This window comes from Lethenteron reissneri, chromosome 39, assembly GCF_015708825.2.
Source record: "Lethenteron reissneri isolate LAM-NWPU_2019-01 chromosome 39, ASM1570882v1, whole genome shotgun sequence".
NCBI classification, from domain to species: domain Eukaryota; kingdom Metazoa; phylum Chordata; class Hyperoartia; order Petromyzontiformes; family Petromyzontidae; genus Lethenteron; species Lethenteron reissneri.
Genome location: NC_083817.1, coordinates 3,112,401 through 3,131,953, shown reverse-complemented (window position 1 = coordinate 3,131,953; position 19,553 = coordinate 3,112,401). Strand labels below are relative to the sequence as shown.

Sequence of the window (19,553 nt, the reverse complement as noted above, 5' to 3'; positions counted from 1 at the left end):
TTCGGAGGCTAAGCAGGTTGGAGTCTGAATAGTGCTTGGATGGGTAACCACCATGCATGTTGTTCTAGGCTGTGGGGCAGCAAAATTCATTGCTGCGCGGTACTACTATGGGGCCGTCCATAAATGACGTCACGCACCTGGAGGGGAGGGTCAGACATTTGTGACGATGTGTGACGAGAGGGGGGGTTTGAGAAATGTGACGTCACATCAAAAGGTGCAACTTTAAATAAATATAGACAACACGTTCTACTTCATATACATCAGAGTGCAGCGCCACATTGAATACGCACTACAATGACAATAGTTTAAAGCGATTTGAAGCATTTTTTTATTTTCAAAATGGAAATATGGTTTTGGGGGGGGGGGGCAGAGCTTTGTGACGTCATATTTGAGGGGGGGGGGTCTGACTTTGTGACGCCGCGTGACGAGGGGGGGTGGTAAAAAATCGTCCAAAATCGCGTGATGTCATTTATGGACGGCCCCTAAGCCAGAGTACAATATTATCGTTCTATAGCACAACAGAAAATAAAAAAAAAACATTTACTCCTAGCACCGCTCTACTCTCGGCTTAATATTCAAGCCTTCACAAACCACACTGACCGGCGTGGTGAACTCTGGCCAAATTAACCGCTGCTGCTACATGTCACCACAGGTGCTCACGCGCCGGTCTGGAGCCGACTGCTGCCAGAGGCTCGGAGTGCCGATCGCGGCGCGAGATCGGCGTCCGTGCAGATGGCCAACCAGTGGCTGGAGGGCGGCTTGCGATCACTTCGCTCGGCCGCCGAACGGAGGCCGGGTCACGTCCCGCGGACTGTCCAGGAGAGCGGGGCTCCGTCCGCTGCCGTGCGTCGTGGTGGAGAGGCGGGAGACTCGATTCGCGGTCGGACAGTCGTGAGTTCGTATCCGGGTCGAGGATCGACTCGGCCGATCATCCCGCCGGGGTCGATGCGGGAGGTGGAATTATTTTACTCGATAGTGGAAGAATAAATGTGCCACAGAATCAAACAATCCGTTTTGTTTTCTTTCCAAAGAGAGAAATTGAGCACTTTGATGCGGGTTGTAATGACATCGATAAAAATAAGGTAATTGTTTGTCATGAAATTGTTTAAATAAATCTTGATTAACAGATGAGGAATGCTGCTCAGACACACGAAATAATGAGCACGGTACATAAATTAATTAAAATAGTTTTATTTAAAAAGTGATTTTTTTTACACGCTTTCATTGAACTCACTCTGTTGTTGTTGTCGTTGTTGTATCCTCAAATCTTGTAACTCAATCTTAACCCACTTTCCGATGTGGTATCGACTGCAAACTTGGTATACTTCTTGTCATACTGATCACAATACTATATTCTATCATGAAAAATAGATATTTTTAAACATTCTTTTTTATATTTTATGTTTCGGCTTGGGTCTAATTGTCCACGGTCAACTTACGTTGGCTGTAATTAGCCACGGTCCCTTACGTTATGGCAAGCTTCGGGGCCACATCCCGGAGTCGTGGAGTTCTTCCATTACTAGTACATTTCATAAAAGCGTGTTTTTAAAAAAGTTTTTTTAAATACTACTTATTGACTGGTTACATAAAAATTATTACCTCTAAAACGTCATTTAGGTGTACACCACATTATTTCTAGAAACATTTTAAAACGTAGCATGTATGGTGTTCAATGCAGTAATTAAGCTAGACTGTTGTTCTTTTTCAAGATTATTTATTTTACATTTAAATTTTTTATTCTAAGAGGGCAATTAAAATTAAGAATACTACTGAAGTCACGTGGTGTATATCTTGTGTGCAAGCTTGGAGGCGCGTTCCGGTGCTTTTGCACCACCAGCACCCACGGTACCTGGGCTACAGCATGCTGGGATTTAGGCCCAAACTAAGCTTGGATTTTTCCTGGCATCAACCACCTGCCTTGGCAAACGAAGTGATAAATGCGCAATCCATCGTTGATTCTTGGGCCAGATCGTCGTGCGAGTAAAATGCCAATGTGAAATGTAGGCTCGCCTCTACCCGCCAAATAAGGCGGTCACGTGAACAAACGGGCCACATTTTATTGCTCCAGCACAGCGGTATGTTGGTGAGCAAACAACCTTCAACAATTTGGATTGCACCTGAACATACCGGTGAGCTGAAGTATTAAATAACGGTGTGTTTGTTCACTTGACAATTGTATTTACTTGGCTGTCGGGTCGAGGAGGGTGCACAACACACATTAGAAATGGACTCATGCGATCCAACCCCCCAAAAAAATTCTGAATCATAACATTGGTCATGGAGCGTACGAGTTAAACGCACAGCAACTTCACCGAGCGATGTGCATTTCATTAGCTATTCGAAAAATGCATGCTGCTGGGTGGCAAAGAATGTTTAACATGCCTGCTTAATTATTACACTTTAAATCCCATTATATATTATTACTCACCATAAGCCACAGGCAAGTTCATTACAAAAGCACTCATTTCATATTTGCTGGACCTGAGCCACAAACCTCAATGCCGTGCTTAAGCCGCGACCTAAACCTCGGCTCCCTGTTGCTAAGTAAAGTCACAACTGCAGGTTTTTTTTTCTCTGTGGCCATCATGAAAATCGACACGTGTAGCTTTCAGGAATCTCCACGCTTCAGGAAGAAACTCTCATTCTTCTTCCACAGCGCCGTGTCCCAGGGGTCATAGCACTCCCCCCGCCCCCCGGCGGTGGCCTTGTTTCGGTGGAGGAGGCCGGGTCGTGTCATGGCTTCCACCCTGGATGGGTCCATCAACTGCTCCACACTGTCAGCGCCACCATCGCCACTCAGGATCTCATCCAGGAAGTCCCTCCGCTTTGCACGCACCTTCACTACTGGGCCCGGCTCCAGTGCAGCTGTGGATGCCCGCTTCCCCTCACCCCCGCCGGGCCGCCCTCTGCTTCTCCCACAACCCCTACCTCTGGCGTCCCCCTTGCCCCGCCTGTGCCCGAAAAAATCAGCCAGGATTGACGTGTCCCCGAGTAATTCGGAGAGGTCGTCCGTGGAACTTCTGGCTGCTGCTGCTCCTGTCTCAACAGTAGCGTCACTCGATAACGAAGTCAAACCTTGCCTGCCGCTGCTGCAGAAAACACGGCTGTTGCGAAGCTGTTGTTTTGACCCGGTCAGGTCAGCTGATGAGCAAATCAGACCTCGTTCCTGCTCAGGGGCCTCCTTTGTTGTCACAGAACTCGGAACAAATTTGGGCTTGTTATCACCAAGAACACATGTGTACGCTTTTCGGGTTGCTTGGACCTCGTCCTCAAAACCCCGGGCAACTGCCACCCTGTGACGAGTTCGGCAACTTGTTTCTTGCACATCGTCCGAGTCCGAGCTGCTGTCGTAGGTCAGCGGAGCGCCGTGCCTTGGTTTGCGTGCTCGAGGGGGTTTGCCTCTCGGAGGCTTCTCGCCACGAGGATCCACGCCTGTGGCGTACAGCTCGGTGAGGACGTCGCACAGCTCGGGGTGGCGAGAGGTGTAGAAGTCCTGCATGATTTTCACACGTCCCTCCCTGTCGCTGTGCAGAATCAGCGTGGCCAGATCCTGCACGGAATCCAGGCCACGGTGTCTGGCCATTGCCTCGAAATGCTCCCTGCAACAAGGAAAATCAATAAAGCACAGCAAGCCTCTTACATCCATCCATAACGATGCTGAAATGGACAAGTTTGCATAGTGGCATTCTTTGTCATAATGTATTGTGAATGTAGCTGGAGTCTCACCTACGCATGGTGTCTGGTGTTTGTCCGATCGTCACAGGAACGCCCTTCCATTTGAGGGTTCTTGACTCAGAGTCCGCAATGGGGGCTCCCCCTGCGGCAGCCACCGCCTCCTGCTGTGTCCGGCGGTCGCTGTGCGGAAGTAGGGGCTCAGTGCGTTGCCGCACGTCGTCCGGGGTGGCGTCTGTGCCGAGTGGGTTGTCACTTCGGACATCCGCCCGAACCGCCGTGGTGACGCCACCTTCATCAGATGACAAACTGAAGGCTTTGATCTCCGGGGTTTCCCCTTCAAACACGATCCTCTTTGCTTGTCTGGGTGCAACCCATGCCCCGGCTTGAACGGAAACTCCTCCAGTCCTCCTCGCAGCTGCCGGCATAACAAGCTCGTCTGACGAGGAGATGCCGATGTTGTCCGACTCCTCGCTGACCTCCCCAGCCACAGAGCTCCGCTGCCTGTGCCTCGCGATCTTCAGTTTGGATGGACTTCCTTCTGAAGTTTTGCGTTGACATCTTGGTCTGTCGACACTCTGTTTTAGCGCTGCGGCATTGTGCGCAGGGTTACGTTGAAATGCGCAATTTTCCTTTGCCGGTGACGCACGCTCCCTCTCACTGTTACTGGATGTATCGCCCGTGTCTGGTACAGCAGAAATAATGTCCCGCTCTTTGCTCTGCTGTTCTAAACTGCTGCTGCCACCTTCATGGCTGCTTTTCGTTTCAGCGACACATGAAACCGGACTCTCGGGGACTAGATTCTCTGTGAGCTTCGAGGTGGAAGTAACGCAGATTCCGTCAACACGCCGGCTCAAACGTTGCGGCCAACCAACTCCACGTGGCTCGTCCGGGTCACTCTGGCGGGCACCCGTTTCCTTGTCGGAATCGCTACACGAATTATCGGAGGATGCACTTCCCGCGATTTCGCCACTCATTTCGAAAAACTCGGCAAACTCTTCAAGGAAGGATGTGAATCGGCCCGAGCCCGGCAGGCTGGGCTGCTGCAGTCGATCTGAGAGATGAACCTGCGCGGTTACGATTGAGTGGGTGACCCCTTTGTCACTGCTGGTGCTGTCACAGCAAGGGTCTGCCACTGCCGCGAGCACCGCCACCACCGGCGCCCGTCGCGCCCACTGCTCCCCGCCGATAGCCCTGCCGCACGCCACCGTCTCCCCAGCGTCCCCAGCTCGTTCTTCGTCCTGTTCCGCAGAATAAAACACGAGCAATTGTGGCCACGAGTAAGGCTGTCGCCCGAGGAAACAATGCAACCACATGCTTTACATTTTACAATGGAAACTAAAAAATGAGCAGATGTAAATTGGGGCACGCACGTGGGTTAGAATTAGACCACACCTGGCGCAGGGCCAATGCTGCACCCTGAAAGCTGTAATGTGAACTTTACAAACCGGGAAAATTGGCACCTGTTGTGTGCGTGTAAAAAACAGGTTTCGGCCAAATAAAAATACCGTAACGATACGGCTTGCACAAGCAGCCATGCCTTTCACATTCTTTTATTGCGTGCACAAATTTGAGAAATTCTGGTTCCCTCCGGGAAAGAATGCCAAACAGGACCCTCCTGAAAATGTGTCTTGAGACTCGGTAAAGTTTTTTTCTGGCCAGAGCACACTGATATAAATATAATTGAACCGTACAGCCGAGTCGAGTGAGCGGTGGACTTAAGATCATAAAATGAGTACCACATTGTGAGAAGCGACACTGGTCACTGCCATGAGAACATGACGTTTTCAACACTGGCTCAGGGTCTTTGCTCTTGTGAGCAAAGACCCTTAGAAATACTGGCCACTGCTACATCAAAGAAAAACATTTCAAAACTGGCTCAGGGCTGCCAGTGCTGCCCCTTTACTTGTTTGAGCAGGAAGACACGTTGACTTTTGATTCCTGTTATAGAGTCAATGCTCCACTGCTGGGCGCGACCACCCTGGGGGACCGCAATGTCCTTTTAACAACAGCGCAACTCCCCAGGGCACGTTGAGCGGTCACACGGAGCGTGACCGCCACGCGCGCTTGTCCAGGACGTCATCGTGAGCAGAAAAAAAAAATCTCAGTGAATCCGACTGCCCTTTACCAGGAGCAACGTTGGATTAAATGACAGCAGTGAGTGATGGGGGGGAAAGAGAGAAAACCAAACTTTTCGTCACAAAGTGAAGTCGCTCCGAGCCAGGACAACAAAAGGAAATGCTGTTAAAGTGAAGAGAGAGAGAAAAAAAGAAAAATATGCTCGTTGAAAAGTATGAGTCTGACATTTCATTGTTGTGTTTTCTAATTAATGGCGCAGGCAGCCTTTGCTCGACTGTGATTAAAAGCACTTGTGGGAGAAGGGGAGAAATAAACGGAGTCCAGCATGGATCCCCAGCCTCGGCACAGCGGGCGTTTAATCACACAGCCCGCGCCGCTCCTCAGCTCGCCCATCCCCAGTCGCCCTCCACGCGCCACCTGGGCCCGACGATGTGGGTCTGTGCCCAGCATCTTCTTCCCATCTCCCAACCGTTTGCCCCACCAGATGCCCCACCTTTTGCCCCACCATGGCTCCCGGCTGTCCCACCGGCTGCTGGATTTATTAGCTCAGGAAGTGCACTTGGTAAACCTGGCTCTGAGCTGGTGGGGGATGTGGTGGGTGGGGGGGGGGGAGGGTGGGAGGGAGTCGGTGGAGAGTGTGGGGGCAGGCTGGGTGGCTCGGCAGCGGGAGAATGCCTGGGTGGTCTCCTTTCTTCCCAACACAACACACGCGCGCACACACACGTGCACACGCACAGCCACCACCGCCTGTGCCCACTACACGTGCATGTGCGAGCGAGCTGGGAGAGACTGCCCCAGTGCGTGCGGGGCCGCACTGTGTTTATGTTACCGTCCTTGTTTATGGTGTGAGCATCGCAAACTCTCCCGTTCGCCGCCGCTCTTTTGGGCCACGGCGCTTTTTGTGCACCTAAATGCGACGAGCAGCCAAAACAAACTTCTCGTTGTTAAAGCCCTCGCTGATTAAAACAAGCAATTCAAGTTGTTTTTGTGGAAGGGTAAATTTGCTGGCTTCTCCTACACATCGTGTGGCCCATTTACCCCCCAAGTGGAGAAGAATCCACGGTTAACTGCACTCGGAAATGACCGCTCTGTATTAATCACCGAGAACCACGCCGATTTAAATTCGTGTGCGAGAGCGCCGCGAGCGAGATGCCTTTGTGCTGCCGCCACTCATGGCTAACACTGGTAGCGGGGGCAGGGAATCCCACTACTCGGAGCGGACAGGAGATGCACCGGGATTACCGAGACAGAAACACGCGCCGGGAAACACTGCCTCCACTAGCTGGCCTGGAGGGCGCAGACTTCAGCAAGAACCTAGCCTCGTAGCTTGAGACTCGTCTGCTCACCTACTCGGAAGAACTACTCTTATGTGGAAGTCAGTTTTCTGTTCTCACTTGATGGATATCGCGTTTGATGCATCTTACATTAGATTCGTTGACGCAATTTGTTTTTCTTTCAACTGTGCCACATGACTCTGGAGCCGTGTTCCCAGCCTTGGAGGCTGTGCCTGTGATTGACCGCACCCCAGACTACGTGCGTAGCACAAACCATCACTTACGAAGCCAGAGTTTGTGAGCAAAGAGGATGGCAGGTGTAGATTTCCCATGAAACGCGTGGGAATCGGGTCACCTGGCTGCTGTGGTGCCGCGTGGCGGTGGTGGCTTCGGTGGAAGTCCACCGGCGGCGGCAGTAGGGGAGGAGGAGGTGTGGGAACAGACGGCGAGCAAGAGCCCGCAGTGGCCACTTGGGCACGGCGTCGCTCGCGCCCGGTGGCCGAATGCCGGCGTGCCGTCTCGATGGGCGACGCGAACTCCTCGCGGAACTCTCCAATGCTGCCCAGGCTACCGGGCACCGCCCTGAAAGGCAACGCCAACCGCTACAGCTGCGCCAACGCCACGCTAAACGAATAAATATCACCGTTGTAATTGCAGCTTTGCCGGTGGCCTCTCCAAACCACGTCTTAAAGGATTTAGGAACAAAGGAATCCACTTAAAATTTTCCAACGTTATCAATCCAGGTGTGGTTAATACAGATTATGTGAATCGCACTGGTTTATTGTCACATTTTTCCCTTTAACTTTATTAGCCACACCTGGCCCGAAGGCTTTGAAAAAAGCCGAGATGGATTCCTTTCACATGCTCTGCTGGGAAGACGGTCGCCTCGCAACGATAAGTGCCACCACCAGCGATCAACACTTTGTGCGGGCAGCCACGTGCCACCCAGGCCATTACCAGTCCACGATGCTCCACAGATCCACTAGACTGCTCCTCAGGGTGGTGGCCGCTAGTCCGATGCGGACGGGGCACCGTATAGCACGCAGCGTGCGCCAGTCCCGTATCCAGGGGTTGTGGAAGTTGGAGGTGGCGCTGGCACCGACGGGGCACGGGGGGACGGCGTGATGCCCGGACTGCGCTGGCCAGGGGCCCTCACGTGGGGCAAGGGGCCCTGAGTCGCAGTGCTGCTCCTGTCCCTTTGGGGGCCACGGCTCGGCTTCCCCATCCTGGTCCCCCGGCTGCTGAGGTTCCTCCACAATCACCATCGACCACTGCACACTGCACGAGCACCAACAGCCGTTACCGAGCGCCTACTAAGGCTGGGGCAGCACACGTGGGCCTTGCAATGTTCTTCATTGTTTTTCATTGCAAGCCCCTGCGGGCCACGGGCAGCCTCTGGTGGCCATTAGTGCGAACCCTGACGTGCGGCCTCCGACAATACGCAAATGTGAAAACACTCCATGGTGCTGTCAAACCCAATGGTTTGAAATGTGTGGCTAACCTCACACTGATGTTATCTTATCGGCGAAAGTGGCCCCGCTCTGAAAATGAGTGAAGAACACTGCAAAAGGGAGGATAACTGTGAACCGCAACTCCGGCGAGTCGATGAGTTGTCACGAATTCAGGAGCACAATTCAATTCAAGAAATTTGTGTATTTTGAATATTATCATGAATTTAGTGACCTTTTGCAGCTGCAGGGGCCACGAGAGCGCATCACATACGAATGGAAAAACAATGATTCTTAAATATGCGATTCAATGCTCGTATCGTTTAGCTTCCGAATTGATATTAATCAACGACACAATACAATTTTATACCCCGAGCTGCAAGCACCAAGCAGAGCTGCATTATATACATTGGTACTAATAATGACACATTATTCCAGACTTTCATTTTATGCTCAGCTGTCTTAGAGGAGACCGAGACCAAATCCAGAAATAATTTGCCACTAGTATTGATGTATATTGCAACGGGAAACAAACCCAGGAAACCATAATTGTTGTGCAATATGTGAACCACTACAACCACTCTCTACTTCCAATAGAAACACACAAGAGACAAAGATTCCCCATATACCCAAATACATTGATGACAAAAGAGCTGTGAACACCTATTCGGGTTGGAAAGATGTACAATTGGGTAAATTGCCTAAAGCCACACCTGACTGCCTTTGTCTCCTCCATGCTGATATTTACACACCGCACCAGGTGCATTGCTCATTTCATGCTTAGTCGACCTAGGGTGGTCCCAGGGGCTGGTCCAAAAATCCCTTGCCGTTGATGTTAGCCGAAGCTGGGACTGCCGGGTTTATAGAGCAGTGCGATAACCACTGCACCACCACTCACCCCACAGCATACACACACACACACACGGTATATAAACACACAACCACACGCACACAGTCTCTCACGCATAGCCTAACATATGGCAAATGACAAGCGGACGGATGAAAATGACTGGCACAATTAAACAAAAATAAAACGAATCCAAAAGGGAACACGCTAAGACTATAAACACAAACTGCCGTTTGCAAAAAAATGTAAGCACGCACAAAAAAAAAGAGGTTGTTTTTGCTTCTCTCAGAATTGATGGGCGAGGGGCAGCCGAGGCTTTGTTAGGCTAAGCTGCACATGAAGAACAAGGAGCACGGTCAACCCACCCTTGAGCTGAGAGATACGTGTCGGTATCATCCAAAGAGCACCGCTCCCGCCGCCTCTCAAGCCTCCCGATAATGTCTGTCCCTTTTAGCCCAGGGGTGGCAACCTACAGCCCGCGGCTTCACTTCGAGTGGCGCGTAGCCACACATGGCCCACCGCTTTGAAATGGCGTGCAAAACGATATTCGCGCGTCACTGCAAGCAATCAGCTTCACGAATCGGGTACGAAGAGGGGAAATATTTTCCACCTGGTGACAATATGTTTCTAAATATAGCGCGATAATTGAAGGTGAGCCCTCGTTATTTTTCACGTTATTATTGGACTAGCCTTTTGCCCGCCAAGGACGGGTGTATTGCAGTAAATCTGAAACTTGCAAGCGAAAAGCAGACCGCGACGTGATATTAATTGCATCAATGCGTGTGCAATTTGTAAGGGCGCGGTGACACAGACCTATTTCATTTAAAGGTTATAATCCCTTATTCATCGTGACGTCCTTTTTACTTTGATGTCTCAACAGCGTTACAGAGATCGCGTGACGTGAGGGTTCTGCCTTTGTAGTGAGGGTTGTAAGTTGACACCGAGGAGGGGGGAAGGAGGCGCCTCTACCCCCATGTGGAGTGACGTCAGCCGCTAATTATTATGAATGGGGGGAGTGTCCATTTGGAGGACGTCACCTGCTCATGATTATTAATGAGGGGAGCTGTTCAATGTGGAGTGACGCCACTTGTGCATGATTATTAGTGAGAGGGGGGGGGGGAGTACTCCATATTGAGTGACGTCACCCGCTCATGATTATTAATGAGGGGTGGGGGGGGGTCCATTTGGAGGACGTCACCTGCTCATGAATATGAATGAGGGGGACTGGTCGATGTGGAGTGACTGTCACGAGCATTAAGGACAGACATTCCTGGGTGATTACAGTAGGTACAACACGAGAGTGTGCGCAGTTGAAAGTCCTGTTCAGCCCTCAATAAGGAAGAGGAATCCTAGCCATGTTTTAGTTTGCCATCTGATGCACTTTGAACCGCTACAGAGGTGTCTCAGCTGCTGAATCAACACTCAGCTTAAAAAGCGTAAAGTGGGGAAGGCTTTCAGCCAGCACTCGTTTGACAAAGTACCGTAAATGATATTAACGATAATAACTGTCGTTACATTTTTCCTACAATCAAGCACGTTATTATTGCACATTACTAGAACGCGCTTTGGCGGGCGTGCATTACCGTAATTGTAAAGTATTTTTTTCTTATTGATGAAGTGTCAAACTTGGGTCACGTGGCCCAGGATATAGAACACAGGTGTCTATCCCATCTACGAGACTGTGTGTGTTTTCGGGCTTCAACTTCCTTCTGCAAGAAAACCCTTGCGGACGTTTCTACGTCGGCACCACCGAGTGGAGTGAAACCGACAGTGGCATCGGCAATGCGAAACAAGCGCTAAGGCGCCACCGGCCAGGGGACTCCGAAGCTAGCGCGCTGGCTGCGGCCGAGGCCACGGTTCTTGTCGTGGCTTTCTGGCACACACGTGCGCCGCGTGTAAACGCAGTCCTCCACTGGTCTGTGCAGATGCGTAAAAGAGTGGTGAATGCACCCATTGTAAAAAATATATATATGCACACACACACACACGTGCGGTTCGTGTACTGTGCATGTGTGTGTGTATATGTATAGATATACATAAATATATATATAAAAATTCCTAGCTCAAACAGAAAGCCAAACAGCTTTGCACACACCTGGCAAAACATTTACGACCTTGCCGAGCAGTCATGCAACACTGGCAGGCAGAGAGAGAGAGAGAGAGAGCCCTTTCTGTCTCCCTTCACTCTTTAATGACAATTGGAGCAATGAGGCACAAAGCCCTGACTATTTCAAAATGTGGCCTGCCATTCTTGGCCACCGGTTTAAGTCTCCCATTAGGGTCCGAGAAGCCACTGACCCCCCTTTTTATTGCCGAATTTCCTCCCCAGCGCAGTAAGAGTTCAAATCGAGGCTCCCGAGTCTATTACGTTTATACACAGGGGTCTGTGCTTGCACAGGCCCATGCACAGAAATGGAAAAAATATAAAAATGATCGGGCCCAGGCTTAAGTCCTATTCACCAATTAAAAAGCACACGGTAAGGGCACATGTCCTCGTATTTTCACGTTCACCAATTTTGAAGTCACGTAACAAACGAAGAGAGGACACGTATAGTATGAGGCAGAGATTATTGGAGAGTGAATGCCTGCACCTGGTACCACCTGCGCCTGGTACCACCTTGCACCTGGTGGCACACGCCCCCGAGCCCTAACGCGCACAGCACCTGTTCATCTCATGCAGGTGAAGTCGTGCCGTCGCGTACGTAGCGACAGCGACCTCGTGGTGGCGGCCGCCGTGAAGCAGTCCGGCCAGGGCCCCAGCGCTCTCGGCACCATCCACGACCACCGCCCGGCAGCCGGCGCCGCGCCTCTCCAGCGCTTCGGCCCAGGCGAGAAGCCGCGGCGGGGAGCATAGCACCAGCGCGGGCTGCAAGCGACGGACGGCAATAGGGCGGCGAGATTTAGAGAGCAGCGGGCGTGCGCAGGGGGTGGCGAGAGTGTCTGGGTTGCGGGCGACTAGTGCCGTGGAAATGCGGGCGTTAATGAGTGCGCGTTAAAGAGGTTCGTTTTATTTTGTTCTGTTATGGAGTTTTACGTTGACCGAACGGGAGGACATATGAAAGTCTTGTCATAAAGATGGATGAGAATTCTCGATCTGTGTTTAGAACTGCGCGGGGAGTTTAGCGGGAACGAAGGCCCCGCTTGCACATTCAGCCCCGCCACACGCGTACCGGCCTTGGAAAAGAATGTCTTGTATATTTTTGAATGTGACCCACGCAGCGCAGGAGAGTTCGTGCGATCGGCCTTAAACAAAGCATCACTTCACGTGATGTTTACCCTGTCTCTCAGACATTTACAGTTTCCATTGCTTCATACCTCAGCCTGCACCAGACTGTTTAGGCTACATGTGCCGAAAAACAGACCTCCAGGGGACAACGTCTGGCACAAAGATGTGAAATCGAACAAACACCAGTAGGCCGTCCTTAACCAGCCCCCCCACAAAGCACACGCCGGCTCTGTCACAAAATGCCGCGTGCCTGGAATAGCTGTTTGCGGAATTTCAGTAGGCTGCACGGGAACCATCCGACACGGCCAACAGCGACACCTCGGACCTGCTCGGAAGGGCGCCAGCGTGCGCACGCTGGCGCCGTCGAGCCCCACTGGCAAGTCTACATTTGGGTAATACGATCCTCGCCGGGCCGCTGAGTGCGAGTTCAGTACCAGACTACGTGGCCGCGTGTGCACGAGATGACCCCCTGCTTCTTCCTCGCTGGCTCCCGTGACGATTTCTCGCGCCACGCGACTGAGATCGCCCCCGGTAACTGTAACCTCTTGTAAGCCACACACGTCGCTACAAGCGGACTCGACTCGGGAAGTCACCAAAGTGGTTGCTTGTGATCTGTGGTGGACGTACGAGTCATTGAAGGTGTAATTTAAACAAAGCATCACTTAAAGTGAGAAAGATTATGAAAGAATTCGAGTCAAAATGTGTTTCCTCGACGTCATTTAAATGAGATTTACTACAAACAAGCTGCACTTAAAGAGGATCACACCTCAAATTGTCGAGGTTCAATCGAACCTTTAAGGAAAAGGTGCTCACTAGGTGTATTTTGTGTGTTTTTTTCTTCTCTAAATAATATTCTAATTGTCCTATTTGTGTCAGACACAAGATATTTCCATTTGGAACTCTCATTTGGCCCAAGAAGATAACATCATCTACTTTTTAAGTCCCTTGAAAAAGGCCTCTCACACACAACCAGCTGGCACGTTTTTAATGCAACACATAGGGCATTCATCGCATGGGCATCAAACAGATATATTCAGTTTTCATAGCTGGAATATGGAAAACTAAATTAAAAACCACATTTAATGATCGTATTTTTGTTGTGCAGTCATTGGTGACCGAGCTGAGACCATCAACTTGGAAAGCCGGTTTAATCACGGGTGGATGGAATCCGGAATTGAACCCAGGCTCTCAGGCGGTGTCGGCTCAGTGCTCCGACACGGTATTATCCCCCCCGAGCTACCCAGCCACCTCCAAAGCGATAGGCTGCGTTTTAGCGAATTGCCAAAAGCGGGTCGGCAGAGAAAATAAAACCCCTCTAGCCGGGCGCATTCCAGCATTTTTCCACTCGTGGCTCTGAGGGCTGCACGTATAATTAAGAGCTAACCATGCATTTAGGCCACGTGCATAAATCAGCTGATTGTTGTCATATGTGCGTTGGTCGAGAACAGCTCGCACTGAAGTTGCCACTCTTGAGGAGGTTACAGCCTCTCGCGGTAGTCTGAAACCAATTAAAAGTATACTTCCTAAATCTACTTCATCGCTGGGATTACACTCCGTAAGGTTTCCCCCGCTGCAAATTCCCAATTAGCAATAAAATGAAACTACAGCTTTACGATGCAAATATTCTTCTGGCTTACGCACAAGTAAGCAGCGATGCACCACTGGTACCAGCAAGACAGAGACCATGGGCAGGTGGATAGCCACATCTGTGCCAAACTCTGCATGGGTTAAGGTTGTAAATTTGGATTGGAAGATAAATAGCAAATACAGCAAGTTCTCTAAATAATGTCATATATATATCAGAAGAACACTACTAAAAAAGACAGCAGAATGTGTACTTTAGTTGTTAAAATTCCGAAAAAAGAGGAAAACTTCTATATCCTCAGATCAAGTTTCTCCCAGCCCAAACAAGTGTTGGGGCAGTGTTCATCTCCATCGGTGGCTCTAAGTCAGCATTGGAAATTCCACATTTTCACGGCAAATGCCCTGTCTCTCCATCGGATGATGACCGTTTACTCTTCACGAAGCAGCAAATCAACTTTTCGATCCAGAAGAGATGAAGTGCCGACTTGACCATGAACTGAAATTCAATCTCACAACCCTTCCGATAATAAATCCAGCACTCTGCCCAACCATGCCACAGGTCAGATTGCGCACAAACGAGCGCGTGCAATAACGGTAAACTCTTATCCATACCTGCGGTAAAGCGCCGGCAGTCGCAGTAAAAAAAAATCACTGAATTGGCAAAAGACCCACATTGTTTCTTTAATGTGCCACGATTATATTTTAATGGTAGGGCAGCTAAATTTCACCTCCATGCGGGTCCTCACTGCTGCGGGGATGTGTTTTCTGTTCTAAGTAAATTGTATACCAGGCCGAGGCTGTAATTTCTGGAAGGCGGGTATCTCACACTGGCAGCGCTTGCACCTCGCGTCGTGTGGGATTCAATCAGGGGCGCTGGGAGCGCGAGCGGTGACGGGAATGGGTAAAACACAACCTCACGGCAGCAGTAGCCGCGCTCGTCCTGCACTCGGGTATATACACCCCTGCTGCTACGTAATAAGACGAGCAGACTCGCGTTGTAAAAAGAAACTCTCGCTGAGCATTCTCACAGCTGTCACGGTTTTATGATGTTATCCCCATTGAATTACTCTGAATCGCGCTCAATCACCAAAGCGCCAATCGCGTTTGTTTGCTGCTATAACTTAAACTGTCGACCAGCAAGCCGGGCCTGTAAAAATTCAAACACATGGCCTCGCTGGCGATCGCAACTTGGGAGCCAGCGCCAGACCCTGGCCCCAGCGACGCCCAGCACGACTTCGCCGACGGGCGTCGCCAGTGTCAGTGATGCTAACAAAACACCAGGGTGCAGCAGCCATCCTGGAAGTGACAGGAGCCCAGCAAGCGGCGGGTGGAGGGGGCAGAGGGCGGCAGGGGCTGGGGGGGGGGTCACTCCCCGTGGCTCCCCTAAAAGGGGTTATTCTGTAAAAGCGGAGCAAGTCCAAACAAGAGGGGATTGTTCCCCTCTCCAAAGGCGGGAAAAGGCGTCGGTTTGTATCGCCCTGAATAATACTCTGCTGCGGGTACATTTTCTCCCCGATGTACTGATTCAGTATTTAGTAAAAAAAAAAAACTTGGGAATAATGTCTAATGTATTCTTTACAACCTCTTAATTCGTTGGATTTTTTCCTTCGCGATTCTCGTTTTCACGTTTTGTGAAGCCTTATCGACAGCCACTGTTCCCCACGCACAACCGTTCCTGTTAAGTATGCAGAGAACAAATGGACCCCCTTTGTTGTGCGATTCATGTTGCTGTGCTGTACACACCGAAAGTGAATAGCAAATACGAATTAAAAAGCGGGCTCGGTTAAGCGCCAGGGGTAGCGCTAGGGTCAAGGGTAGGGGCTGGCGTTAGTGGTATTGGCTAGTTTGAATTCACCAACCTTTGTGGTTTGAAGGATTGTTCATGATTTGGGATTACGATTCAATGCAAGGCTGGACTAAATTTTATCTGGTTTTTACCATTCTCATTTGTATTTTCTCATTTCTTTTCTGTTTTGTTTGTATAGTTAGGCTCACACCATTTGTCTATATATAATATTAGCATATCATCTGCATAAAATGTTAATTCAACGTAATTGATTCATGTATGCACAGCTCAATGTATGTATCGTGTGCATGATAATTTATTTGTAATTGGTGCACCTACCATACCTACTACTGGTCGTGGTAAGGCAAGCATTTGGCAGGATGTGCTGCACCCCCGAGCAAAGTGCCCCTCCCTCGCATGACCAGGTGTTGGATTTTCACATCCTGTTTGCCATTTTCGCAAGCTACCAGAAGGCTGGTGGCAACACAGCAGTAGACTGTTTACTTGCCCATGTCCACACCCATGTGACCGCTATCCCTGCCCGCTGTAGGTGGTACCTTCACATCTTGAGAATTTGTCGAGGTGAATGCCATCTCCCGGAGCTCGGTCTGCATGGGTTGGTGCGGTCCGTGGCCCATTCTGCCCAGCACACCTGCCAAGAACATCACCACCTGCACAAAGGGAGTGAAAAAATGAGCAGTGCTATCGTGCGAAATACTGAAGGCATGAAGAATAGTTCTGCAAACAATCAGTAATCATAGCCCTATCCCTAAACACAACCCAATACCTATCCCTAAACCCAACCATAAACCCAACAATATCTCTAATTCAAATCAAAACCATAGCCCCAACCTAAACATCATTTCAATCTTAACATAATCCTCATCTTTACCCTATCCCTAAAACACCCCACTCTAACCCTAACTCCAACCCCAACCCTAAATCCAACCATATTCCTAACCTCGACCTATCTTTAACCCTAATCCAAGCCCTATCCCCTAACAATGGGCCTTTCCTTTAGATTAATCCTACCAGTTACAATGTCCTTGGGACCCGAGCCAAATTTAGTTGTGGCGGCCAATTAAAAAGAAAAATCTGAATTGTTTCACACGGCAGTGGGCAAAGTAAACAAAGTGAAATTCAATGGACTTAGTAACAACTTCTGATGTGCAGGTGTGCAAGAGCACCATCATAGTTGCCATGTTTGCCATCTAATGGTAAAATCTGGAATAAATACTGCATGAGCGCTTATTTCACTATCCAATTTCTGTAAAAAAAATCTCAATGGCAGACCCATACTTGATAAATGGTGGCATTATGGCCTCGTTTATACATTACGTCAATTCTGACAGCCAAAAAGAGTAATACCTCTTTTTTGTCAATAATTTATTTTTAACTGGGAAAAATATGACTTTCATTCATGAGAATGTCATGTCATGAACATTTCCAAGATAGCAGAAGTCCTTCCCGAGACCACACACGACCCTGATAACAGTATAACATCAGAGGCGATTGCACAGTTTGGGTGGATCGTGCTACCCCATCCACCACACAGTCCACATCTGACAGCCTCGCAACTTTCATCCGTTCAGCCCTTTGGATCTCGCAAATACTCTATTGGAAAATTACACTTTTCTGCACAGGATTCCAGTCGTAAACGGTCAACGATGATATTCATAACGGAATGCTGACCATGATCTCACGTTGGCGCCAGTAACAGCCAAATTTACGTGACATTTTCATTTATGAATAACACATTGTAATGGGTTCCGTCTGAGCCAAGCAGGGGACAGCTCAGTCCATCATGCCTCCGAGTTCAATCAAGTACCACAATATTGAACCTCAACATTGGTCCTTACATGGATATTCTAGCCTCCGCTATGGGAATGTTGAATTTCTACCACTGGCTCAAGACCACCAGCAGAGTTGATCGTAGCCTTTGAACACGGGGCTACTTGGTGATAGAAGCAATGATTCATCACGGACATTTATCACACAGACTCGTGCCAGTGTTTGACCCCTGACCCTGGCGAGGACCTGATCTTCGCTCTCTGGCCCCGCGTCTCCCATCACGCAGCCCTCGCCGCGGGCGAAGTGACGGCACAGGAAGCGCTCGCCCAGTCCCTGGCAGTCTCGTCCTCCTCCACCGTCATCTTCACCACATGGTCCTCCTCGTCTTCTCTCTCCTTGCCGTGGTTCTTCTCGCCTTCCCTCTCCTTTCTCTTCATCCGCTCCGATTCTCTCTCTGTCATCGCTTCCGAACCCTCCTTCCTTGTTTCCACCTCGTACCGTTGCATCGTCTGCTGTCGTTTCGCCCGTTGTTTTCTCCTCTGTGGTCGGGACGGACCTGCGGCCAGCCAGCAGTGACATCCCACGCTTCTTCTCTCAAGGCCTCGGCTCCCCCGGCTCGGGGTCGCGGTCATCACCTCACATCCCAGAGGGATCAACCTGCGGGGTTAAATAAAGGAGACTCTGACCCCAGCACAACCTTAAATCGACCCCAGTTATTACGCTTAACCTTACCCTTTATACTACCGCTGACCCGAATCCTACCCCCGTTCCTAGCCTCTGACCCAACCACCGACTCTAATCAAACCCCTAAACCTATTCCAATCCATAACCCTATCCCTTCCATGAATCCCTAACAAACCCCTGAAACTGCCCCTAACACTACACCTACCCGTCTCCAATACCTGACCGTATCTCTATCCCAACTCTACTCCTGTCCCTCTCTCATCTCTAACCCTTCCTACCCCTCTGACCATAACACTGACCTTACTACTTACTATTAATTCTGACCCCTGTCCCAACTCTACCCCTGCCCCATACTCGCTAACTGCTTCAAACCCTACCCCTGCCCCCTAATCCCTGACACTGCGCTTACCACTGCCCCCTAATCCCCTGCCCTTACTCCTGCCCCCTACTCCCCTGACACTGCCCTTACCCCTGCCCCCTAATCCCTGACACTGCCCTTACCTCTGCCCCCTAATCCCCTGCCCTTACCCCTGCCCCCTAATCCCCTGCCCTTACTCCTGCCCCCTACTCCCCTGACACTGCCCTTACCCCTGCCCCCTGATCCCTGACACAGCCCCTACCCCTGCCCCCTAACACTGCCCTCTAATCCCCTGACACTGACCTTACCCCTGCCCCTAATCCCTGACACTGCCCTTACCCCTGCCCCCTAATCCCTGCCCTTACCCTGCCCCCTAATCCCTGACACTGCCCCCTAATCCCCGAACACTGCCCCCCAATCCCCTGACACTGCCCCTCACCTCACCCGGGGCCCCCACTCACAGCAGACGAGGTTCGTGCCGAGCCCGCGGTCACAACCCCGCCGTGAATAGCAAAGCCGACGTCCACGTTAACCAATTGAAACCTACGAGCGTCGTGTGTGTGTGTGTTTAAAATTCTTCTGTGGATAATCGATAATAATAATTATTCTAAAACAACAAAATATTAAATGACAATCAGCTGAGGACAGCCCCCGCGGGGTTTGCTTCGGGACGGCGTCAACATTTTGCGACATTCGCTGCCGTAAAGGTCGATGACCCAAAGCCACTGGGAGTCGTACGGCTGTCGTAAAATTACCGTACCGAAAACGGCGGTCGGTCGCTGTCGTGAAGCTGTCATCGTAGAC

The 19,553-nt window shown here is 50.4% G+C and overlaps 2 protein-coding genes across 9 annotated transcripts in view; one reads left to right on the top strand and one right to left on the bottom strand.

Moving 5' to 3' along the window:
- The window catches only part of LOC133351833 (uncharacterized), a 34,078-nt gene extending 32,855 nt beyond the window's left edge, over positions 1–1,223 (top strand). For both annotated transcript variants that reach the window (XM_061567381.1, XM_061567380.1), the window contains exon 25: positions 653–1,223. In XM_061567381.1, the coding sequence (XP_061423365.1) occupies positions 653–987 (335 nt within the window). In that variant the 3' untranslated portion in view covers positions 988–1,223. The remainder of the gene's footprint in view (positions 1–652) is intronic.
- On the bottom strand, positions 1,176–19,424 carry LOC133351834 (uncharacterized). 7 transcript variants are annotated; one of them, XM_061567388.1, is made up of 8 exons: positions 19,211–19,424; positions 17,942–18,364; positions 16,474–16,587; positions 11,984–12,186; positions 7,983–8,303; positions 7,381–7,607; positions 3,727–4,913; positions 1,176–3,599 (listed from the first exon to the last, which is right to left on the bottom strand). In XM_061567388.1, exons 2-7 carry the CDS (start codon positions 18,284–18,286, stop codon positions 4,789–4,791), a joined length of 1,335 nt encoding a protein of 444 aa, XP_061423372.1. In that variant the 5' UTR covers positions 18,287–18,364; positions 19,211–19,424; the 3' UTR covers positions 1,176–3,599; positions 3,727–4,788. The 7 variants fall into 7 exon arrangements, with proteins under 7 accessions (XP_061423372.1, XP_061423368.1, XP_061423370.1 ...); XM_061567384.1 differs by having other exon boundaries at positions 3,727–7,607; positions 19,189–19,424; XM_061567386.1 differs by having other exon boundaries at positions 3,727–7,607; positions 19,194–19,424.
- Between the last annotated feature and the right edge of the window lie 129 nt (positions 19,425–19,553).

What these genes read in the sequence shown, in the direction of transcription:
- LOC133351834 (XM_061567382.1), bottom strand. Translation starts at nt 4,988, where the DNA reads ATGTGGTTGCATTGTTTCCTCGGGCGACAGCCTTACTCGTGGCCACAA. An exon ending in ACACCAGACACCATGCGTAG is followed by an intron (nt 3,600 to 3,726) that starts GTGAGACTCCAG and finishes TCCTTGTTGCAG; the next exon opens with GGAGCATTTCGAGGCAATGG.